Raw genomic sequence first — 9,682 nt, forward strand, 5'->3', positions numbered from 1 at the left:
CCTCCATGTGCACAGCTTGTTTCTACCCCGTCCGTCACTGTCTGCAGGGACCGACTATGCCCAGTTCCTCTGAATCAAGGAATCCTTCCAAGTGAGACCTGTCAGGTGCTGTGAGGGAGGGACACAACGTGGCATCCCACTGGGAATGTATTGCCTCCTCCATGGACCGTGGGGGTCTTTCTGATGGCCCCTCCATCAGTCCCCTCAGTGTGACCAGTGTCTGCTCTACACTGTCTCTCAAGGCCACCGTCTTTGCAGCCGTGTCTCATCTCTTCCCACCCCTTTGGACTGAACCCTGTAGGGTATGCATGGAGAGAGATGGTCGAGCCAACAGAAAGACTTCACCCTCAGGGCACCAGCCCTGTGTGGCCAAGCACTCTGTGGGGTTCTGGTGGGCTAGTCCTGTGTCCTGAGGAGGGCCGGGGGCAGCTCCCTTTCCTGCCGCTAACACCCGCCCAGTCTGTGTGCGTGGCTGCCCCCTGCCTTCCCTCCGCTTGCCTAAGTTTTAAGTAACTTTGTAGGGAAGGAGGGGGAGAAAGAGCACCTTCGAGAGAATTCTATAATTAAGTGGGTTGTAAAGCCTAAGAGTTTTCTCTGAAAATCCTCGAATTTGGAGCCACGAGGAAGGACCTTAGTGGTCATCGTGCCCGGCCTCCCCTTCTTATGACCGAGATGGCCAATGCCCAGAGCCGCCAGGGTTTGCCCAGCATTACGCCGTTGGTACGTAACAGAGTCACCCAGGCCAGTGTGCTTTCCCTTAAGTTGTACTGCTGCCCACGGGCTCCCAAACGCCCTGGACTAAGCCGTCCACTCCTGAAAGGAGATCAGTGGCTGCTCTCACAGCGCCCCTCCACATACCATCTATCCATGACAAGTCACCCACATTTATATCGCATTTCAAAGATGGCCATGTCAGTCTGCAGGATCGGAACACAAAGCCACGCCACACACTGAGTTCAGCCACACCCTTCTAGGCCTTCCCCCACGCAGCCCTGTCTGAGGAGGCTCTGCCCTGGGACTCCGGCTGCTAAGGCCCCATCCCAGCTCTGCCATTTAAACGAGGTTCACTGGGCCTCTGATTGCCCCTACCCCCCAGTTTCCTCACCTGTCAGGTGACTGTGTTGGAGTAGATCTCTGTTTCCATGGGGCCGGCTTGAAGTCTCTCCCTCCTCTTCAGTGCCACGCCCCTGCCCCAAACCAGGAAACATACCCGGTAATACTTGGGTTCACGTCTGTGTCCAGCTCTGTGAAGGAAGGAGGCGGACGAGGAAACTGAGGGCCAGTCCAGCGGAGGCCTCCCTGGAGAGAGGAAGCCCCTCAGTGACATGGTCGGGGTTAGTGTCCAGCCCGGAAGTCCCTCCCATCTGGGGCCAGGGCTTCCTCCAGCTCATCAGGCTGCCTCCCTGACATGGGACGGGCATCTTCCAGGACTGAGGATGCAGCGAGGTCTGGGTTTCCTCAGGGATAAGGAATGGGTCATTTTTCTCCAAGTGTTGCATTTTGTTACCAGCAAGAAGTACTGACCACAGCTTTGTATCCTTTGCAGGGTCAGTCACAACAACAAGGTGAATCTCATGACAAGTGAAAACTTGTCCATCTGCTTCTGGCCCACCTTGATGAGACCGGACTTTAGCACCATGGACGCCCTCACGGCCACACGGACCTATCAGACAATCATTGAACTCTTCATCCAGCAGTGCCCCTTCTTTTTCTACAATCGGCCCATTGGCGAACCTGCCGGGGCCACGCCCAGCTCCCCCTCCTCAGTTGCTCCCTCCATCCCCTTCCTCACATCCACACCCATCATGAGTCAGCCATCCCCTCCCCAGTCGCCTCCTCCCACTCCCCAGTCCCCAATGCAGCCGCCACTCCCACCCCAGCTTCAGGCGGAGCACACTCTGTGAAGAGCTGGCTGCTGGGGGACAGCGGATCTGGGCTTCTCTCTGGGGTGGAGGAGAGTTGGGCAGTGGAGCAAAACCAAGGCCCAGCCTCCAGGGAGGAGGGGGCGATTTCTCTCCTCTCCCCATCTTGCCGAGCTCGGCCAGGATGGCAGTGTGCTGGTCGGGAGCCAGTCAAGACACCTGTGCGGGGGGGCTGGACTGACCTTTGACATCATGCTGATGCCCTTTCTTTGGCTCAGAGGGAACCCCCAGCAGTGGTCAGTGTTGATCAGCTATCAGCAGGCCAGTTCCTGGGGTGCTCAGCCTGACAACTTGTACAGAACTGTCTGGGCTTGTCCCTGGGCAAAGCCTGAGACCCCTGAGAACAACTTCCTTTTTACCCTTTTTTTCTCCCCCAACCCCACGTTCATACCCCTACCGTAGGTAAGTGTGGTCTTGCTGGAATCCCCGGGTTCTGACAGCGAGAACCCGGCCAGTCTGGACAATGGGCAGGAATCTTTGTGCCTGGGCAGAGAAAAAAGGCCACGCGAATTTCTCTGACTTCACTGGTTCCCTCGTCTGTTGGCAGTAAACTGCCTTCGGAACAAAGAACACTGGAAAAAAAAAATTTAAGAACACCTGGGAAAAAAAAGAGACCTCAACTTTTGGCTCTCCCCAGCTCTCCTGGGAGGCAAACAGGTGCACACTGGCAGAAGCAGGCCTGGAGTTAAGGGGCAGTTCCCTAGGAGCATGGAGACTACGGGGGCTGTGTCCTCGGGCCCCATGGCCCTGCCGCCTTTCCTGAGGACATCTCAGCAACAAGCACTTAGCAGGAAGAGCCAAGGAGCCCTGCTGGACCTGAGCTGGACTTGTGCTTCCCTTTCCCTTGGGAGCATTGCACGTGGTTCCCGAGACACAGTGTGTGTGTGTGCGCGCGCGCGTGTGCGAGCGTGTGAGTGTGTGTGGGTGTCCAGGGGAGGAGCCCCAGGCACACTGTGGTTCGGTTTTAAGTTTTTTTTGGTGGAAAGGTTTTCTTCGCAGGTGCTGGGTCATTGCCCCAGTGGCCAAGACCCCAGTCTGGAGGCAGGGAAGGGTCCATTTGGGCAGTGAGGCTTCTCTGACTTTCTATCCCAGGACTAGTCCTTTGGACATCACAAACACTACGCTAGAGATGGGCTGCTTTTAGCTTGACTTCTGGAGTGTGGGGGTTTCCACTCCCCACCCATTTCCCTGGAAGGTAGCACCAAGGTACCACGCTACCCCATCTGGCTGCTGCCTCCTGCACCATCCTCAACACTAATGACCCTGATGCCAGCCAGGGGACCTAGACACCCAAGCCTGCTATGGGAAGGGTCTTGGGTCCAGCAAACCAGTCCAGGGGGTTGGGATAGCATGTAGCACACCTACCCTCCTCTTGAGCCTGTGTGGCCTTCCCAGGGTGCCTTGAGTGCGCTAGCCCTGTTTAAAAAATACCTGCCCCCAGCCTCTCCCTAACCCCTTCTGGAGAGTAAAAGGATGGATGCCTGTTACACCCCCCCCCCCCCACCCTGCTAGGCTGCTATGTGTATCCATCTGCCCCCACCCCTCTGTCTTTGGATCTGGTCCCCACGGTCCCTCCAGCTGGCCTCTGGCATCCCTTCTTCCCCAGCAGCGTCGATGTGAACTGGGCAGTCTGGTACTGGCGAGGGGCAGAGCAGGGAAAGGGACAGCTGCCCAATCCTTGTGTTCCTCTTTGCACTTTACGAAGCCAGGCTCTGTGGAGCCTCTAGAGCAGATGGGGGTGGGGGGGAGAGGGGGCTTCCTCCCACATGAATTCATCCCCTGGGTAAGCTGGAGTCTTCATAAATCAACGTTTATTGATCAACAAGCTGTATTAACATCCACCTGTGGCACAAGGGGCGTGGAAGCAGCATATCCTCGAGTTCTGTAGCCTTATTTCTTAAGAAAATGGATGCATCAGATGTGCATGTGCATTCCTGTCAGTAGTGGAGGGCGGTGTTGTCTCTGGGAAGAACCTCAGCCTGCCTGTCTGCTGCACAGCAGGTGAAGGGCCCTGCTTTCCCTCATCCCCTGCCCCTCTTCTATGCCACTGTCCTGTGTTATCTCTGTGCCTTCATCCGCTGCTCCTGCAAAACCGAAGGTCACCGCAATGGGCCAGCTTCTCTCTGGGCTTTGAGGAGGTGTGGCTGTCAGGGGGAGGGTGGATGAGGAGGGGCAACCACCAGGAAGAGAGAGGGGCTGGGGCCTTTCCCTCCCCTCCCAGGGTGTTCCTGCCGGAGTCAGGGCAGTCTTCCTTCACCGCTCACCTCCAGCCCCGTCCAGTTCACATTGTACCATCCATCATCCCAAGAGGGTGACTGTCCACCTGAGATCTGCCACCAGTCAGTCTCAGGATTTTGCAGATACAGTTTCCATTGGTGCCACTTAACCTTCCACGGGTGGCCTGGGGAATTGAGGTAAGACCAGTCATCACCATCCCAGTCGTCTGTCCTCCTTCAGACAAATAGAGCCACGCTCTTTGATCTGACTCGAGGAGGGATTCGTTCCCAGCATCTCTCTGAAGTGGAGGTGGGGGCAGAGAAGGCAAGGCTAGGCAGCCTGCCCCCAGAGCCTCAAGCAACATCCCCTTCCCTCTGACTCCATGTCTGGGCAGCATCAACCTCCTTTGGGAAAGAATCCAAACAATACTGACCCAAGTGGACCTGGGACTAAATCTTAGAACTAAAAACCATTTGCCCCGACACAAGGGAGTGGCTTTGGAGAACTGTAAAAAGACGAGCCGGTGCCTAGGTTTTCCCCCTAGCCGGATGGCGGCGAGTTTTTTTTTTTTTTGTTTGTTTCCCTTGTCCTCAGAGAAGGACCCTGGCAACCAAGGCCCCAGGCTGGGTAGAGTGGCCTGCCACCAGGGAAGATGGAGGATTGGGGGCCAGTGTAAGGCCTCCCATCTGGCCAGGGAAGTCAGCCACACCTCTGAACTTCCTGTGGCTTGTAGTCCCCTGGCTGTCCCTGCCATGCCTAACCCTCCCAGTGGCTGGGGCAGACCATGCCAAGCATGATCACTCTCCTCTTACACATAAGGAAATAAGTCTTGGAGGAGTCAAGGGACTTTCCCAAGGTCCAACAACTTCCTGGTGATAGACCCAGGGCTAGAACCCTGGTCTGACTCGTCAGTGCTTTTTTTCACTACCTAGAATCATAGACTATTAGAGCTGGAAGGTACCTTAGAGACTGTCTAGTCCAACTCTCCTTTTACAAATAGGGAAACTGAGGCTCAGTGGGGCTACAGGGCTTGCCCAGGTCATGCACGTGTGGCATCTAACATCCAGCAGTGGATTCAGTGACCCAGGAAGGACCCATGATGACCCAACCTCCTCCCCCCACCCCCCCCCCCCCCCCCCCCCCCCCACACACACCTTGTATTCCCTGTGGGAGTTTGGCTTAGGTGACTTAATGGTCACTTTGCTATTATCACATGTTGGCATGGTTCTTATTAACTAACTAGGTGGATTGTACACTTTTCCCTTCCCTCAGATTTTGGGCTTGGTCATCCAGGCCCTTGCTGCCTGTCTTTCATGGAGGCCAAAATGGAGGTGATTTTGTTCTTGGGAAGCCGACCGTAGGATCATGAACTTAGAAGGAGCCTTCGAGGCCATTTAGCCTAAATTTCTCACTGTCCATAAGGATTCTAGGGCCAGGGGTCTCTTCATCAGCGTTTGCAAGCTTTTCATTGCTCATATATTCTTTAAACAGAGATGGGCACTTCCCAAAATGTAATTCCAGAATCCTCTTCAAAATCATGTCCAAAAAGATTGCCTTTTGAATTGTTTTGTGAAAAAGGATGAAGGAGGGAGGAGATAGATGTTGTTCTGCCTCTTGGTGGTTGAGGGTCTTCCCTTCTGGTGCCTCTTACCATTATTTTCTCGAGCTGAAGCCATCTTTTCTTTGTCCTCATCCCCCATTTTTAGTCACAAACGTGCTGCCTGTAGCCCAAAGGTCCCAGGTGTGATCACTGCCCCCTGGTCCATGCCCCTGTTGCCACTCCCCCTCCCCTCATATTGGGCAAAGATGTTTCCCATTCAATGTAGTCAAGACGGCCTAAGTTATTGTTTTCCGTAAAGAAAAGAAAATCTTCAAACTTCCCTGTGTACATTTAAAAAAAAAAATCTGTCACAAGATTGTATGGGAATAAAACTTGTTTGAACCTTTGGAATAGTGCTGCCGCCAACTTATTTTTCTGGTACTAGTATTTTTCACATGTTAAATGATCTTTATATGTGTCGAATTAACACATTTTGAGTTTTCGCAAGAAAACACAAGCATACTAAATGGTATTAAAATGTGTTAGTCGAGGTGTGTGCCCAGAATTCAATGTCTCAGCAAACATGGAGAACTGTATGTAAAGAAAAGTATCCCGGTTATTTCTTTGTATTGTTAGGGATGTTACCCAGTACAACCCTTAGTTAGTGGTGTTAGGAATGTTTGCTGCTCCCTACCCCCAAAGAAATTTTTTACACCATGTTTTTTTCAGACCTCAAAGCAATTAGTGCATGGTCAGCTATAAATGCTTTGCAACTGAGACATCTCCAGCTGAGGGATTTTTTTTTCCAGTTCTGGTTTTTTGTTTTGTTTTGAAATCATGTATTTGCTACAAAGTATTGTACTTGTCTCAATGGGAATGGTGTAAAAACTGAACAGGCCTTATGTGACATGTATCATAGTTAATAAATGAATCTTGTAAAAAATGAAACCAGAAAAAGAAAGTTGCAAGCTGCCTTGGGGTGCCGGCTACCCCCACCCAGAAGCCCAGTTAATGCAGGACCTTTCTATTTGGGGTCCAGGAATTCTCACTGTCACTCAATTTCAGGTGACAGCAGGGGTGGGGTTTGAGTTTTGTGGGTCTGTACTAGTACACTATTGGAAAGACTCCATCCTCTGTACTGTTTTGAGACATGTACCTATGGTACCAAGAGCCCTGGACCAATCCCGGGTAGAGAAGAAGGAGAGATGTATCTTTTATGTACCTGAGAGGGAGCACGTGAATGTGTGTGTTTGCACTATGGTGCTGCCTAGGGCATGGAGAGACATCTCTGCCTGGACACCGATGCAAGGGTCCAAGGTGCTGAACTCACCATTGACTTAGAAGGCTTGTGTGCCTTTTTAGCACTGGGGATACAAAGAACGGTTTAAAAAAAAAACAAAACGGTCTCTGCTCTCCAGGGGCTCGCAGTCTAATGGGGAATACATGTAAACCATGTACAGACAAGATATATACAGGATAAACTGGAAATAACAAAGTCAAGATGTATCAGAGAAATGTTGCTACCTATTCAAACTGCTCCAAAGACTTGCCCTAATACGCTATCAGAAGCTCCCCTTGAGGCTGCATATAGGCGGGAAGATGTTGGTCAGTCTTGATCCAAAAACGATTCCGGTTCTGTGTTGCTGACCAGGGGGAAGAGATACAGCATTCATACACCTCCGTCGTGTCCCTCTGCCCCTTCTGCCTGAACCAGAGAGCTGATAATCTCCAGAATCAACTCTTGTAGACTAAGCACAAGAAGATTGCTTGCCTCTCCACACCCACATTATTGCTGTTCCATCCACTTCTGGAACAGGATATCAAGCTTTCCTGAAAAGCAGATGCTTTAGTGGAAAGGGCAAAATTATTCCACTTTTAGCTACTGGTTGGTGTTATTTAAGCCTGGCCTAATTTTGAAAAATGGTAATGCTTTGATGCTTAATTCAGTCCTATAATACCTCTTTAGCAAGGCTAGGCTGCACAGACCTAGGGGGCAGGGTGGGCAAACGAGATCAGGACTGGAGGGGGTGGGGTTTCCCCCTACGGTGGGAATTTTTAAGGATCTCTCCAGAGAAGACAAAAAAAGTGGTAGTCTTCCCAGGATGCACAAAACAGGGTTTATTTGGTGCTGGAGTCTGTATTTTATGCTACAGTAAATAAAAGACTTCTTGGAGAGATCCCAGCCCATTCTTGCCTACTCGATCTGCCACTGTGGTCCACATCCTCACAAAGATCCTCCACAGGGGTCACTCTCTACATAGCGGGAGCCTTCTTGCAGTTGATCTGACCTTTTTGTCGATGCCAAAGGGACTGTTAGCCATTTGTCATTCCCTCACCAGGGGACTGGCCAGCCCACCCTTATCTCTTCCTGTGGCACAGCAATACCTCCTTTGTAACAGAAGAAGCCTACTGTGTGTTCTTACTGTGTCCCTCTCCATTTCATTCCGGGTTGCCTGTAACTCGAATTCCTTGAAAAGGTGGTCTTTCCCGGGGTATCATGGTTGTAGAAAATAGAGGCTCCAACTTGAAACTAGGAAGACGTCATTTCAAGACCCATGTCAGACACACAGTGGGCAGGTCCCTTCCCTGTGCCCTGAGCAACTAAGGGCATAAGTTAAGAGGGTTATGTGGTGAAGGGAGTTTCCACACCAAGAGTTCCCCACTCTAAATCTAATGACTGGAAAGACAACCAAAAAATCACTATCCCACATCAGTCCTAGGAGCTGGGACGTTAAACACATCATCTCCTTTGGTCCTCACCACAACCCTGGAAAGTCCCTGACCCAAAACAACTCACTCCTTGCTCCCCCAGAGTAGTGGGGTAGGTCTCATGGAGATGGCTGCAGATTTATAAAGAGATAACTGAAAGGTTCTGCATCCTAAGATACTAGGAATCCAGAAATGAGTAGCTTCCCTTTACCACCAGCAGCCTTAAACACTTAAAGAAGTAGGGCTCTAAATCTCTGACCCCAGGAATCTAAATGCTTGGATATCTAACAGGGCAGAGGAGGCATGATGGCAGCTGGGTGCTGGAGCTCCGGAAAGGAGCCGTGGTCTGCCTGCAGTCTTGTTTCTGCCCACAGGGTGGCAGGGCTGTCCCATTGCCAGGGATCTCCTGAGTTGAGAGAACTCAGACATCATCTAATCCCACCTCCACCAGAGGAGAAATGGGGATAGAGCAAAGGCCAGAAACAGAGACTGAAGGGGCAGACCTCTTGATGGAATCTGATGGAAAGGGGAGAAGTGACCCTTCTCATTAAGGCAAACCTTGTTTTCTTGATCCCATCCTCTCCTTTCTCCAACCCCACAATCATCCTTTTTTCCCTCTCCTTCTTTTGCTTCCTATCTCTCTGACCTTTTTCTCCACCTCCTTTACCCTCCTTCCTCCTTTTATCGTCACTGGCTACCAGCTCCTTCTCTGCTGTCTATAAATACAGCTGAGTCTCCCCTGTTCTAAAACAAAAACAAGACTTTTGGGGCAGCTAGGTGGTGCAGTGGATAGAGCACTGGCCCTGGAGTCAGGAGGACCTGAGTTCAAATCCAGCCTCAGACCAAACACATGACACTTAGTAGCTGTGTGACCCTGGGCAAGTCACTTAACCCCAATTGCCTTTAAAAAAATTTTTTTTTTAAAATGAAGAAACTAAGGCTTGTGCCTTGTTCGGAATCACACAGCTGGTGAACAGGTTTGCCTGACTCCAAGTCCCGTATTCTATCCACTATACCACAGTGCCTCAGTCCAAGGGCCAGGCTTTCATCATCTCTTGCTTTCATGGCAGCAAATCTTCCTCAAGTCTCTCCCCTTTCCAATCCATATTTCCATGCTACTCCTAAAGAGCAGGTCTCACCAAGCCATACCCTTGCCTAAGATGCTATGTCTCCCTATTGCCTCTAGAATTAAATATAAAAGCTCCCTTTTGTGCACTCTAACGTCAACAAAGTTGATCTTTTGCTGTCCTTCACACGTGCCATTCCATCACCCACCTCCAGATTTCTGCACAGC

At 51.2% G+C, this 9,682-nt stretch overlaps 1 protein-coding gene across 1 annotated transcript in view; it reads left to right on the forward strand.

Moving 5' to 3' along the window:
* The window catches only part of LOC114030927 (rho GTPase-activating protein 35), a 151,558-nt gene extending 145,100 nt beyond the window's left edge, over nucleotides 1-6,458 (forward strand). Inside the window, exon 7 of the mRNA XM_027845874.1 lies at nucleotides 1,547-6,458. Within this exon, the coding sequence (XP_027701675.1) occupies nucleotides 1,547-1,904 (358 nt within the window). The 3' untranslated portion in view covers nucleotides 1,905-6,458. The remainder of the gene's footprint in view (nucleotides 1-1,546) is intronic.
* Nucleotides 6,459-9,682: the final 3,224 nt, after the last annotated feature.

Source organism: Vombatus ursinus, unplaced genomic scaffold, assembly GCF_900497805.2.
Source record: "Vombatus ursinus unplaced genomic scaffold, bare-nosed wombat genome assembly UNPS02015030.1, whole genome shotgun sequence".
Taxonomy (NCBI): domain Eukaryota; kingdom Metazoa; phylum Chordata; class Mammalia; order Diprotodontia; family Vombatidae; genus Vombatus; species Vombatus ursinus.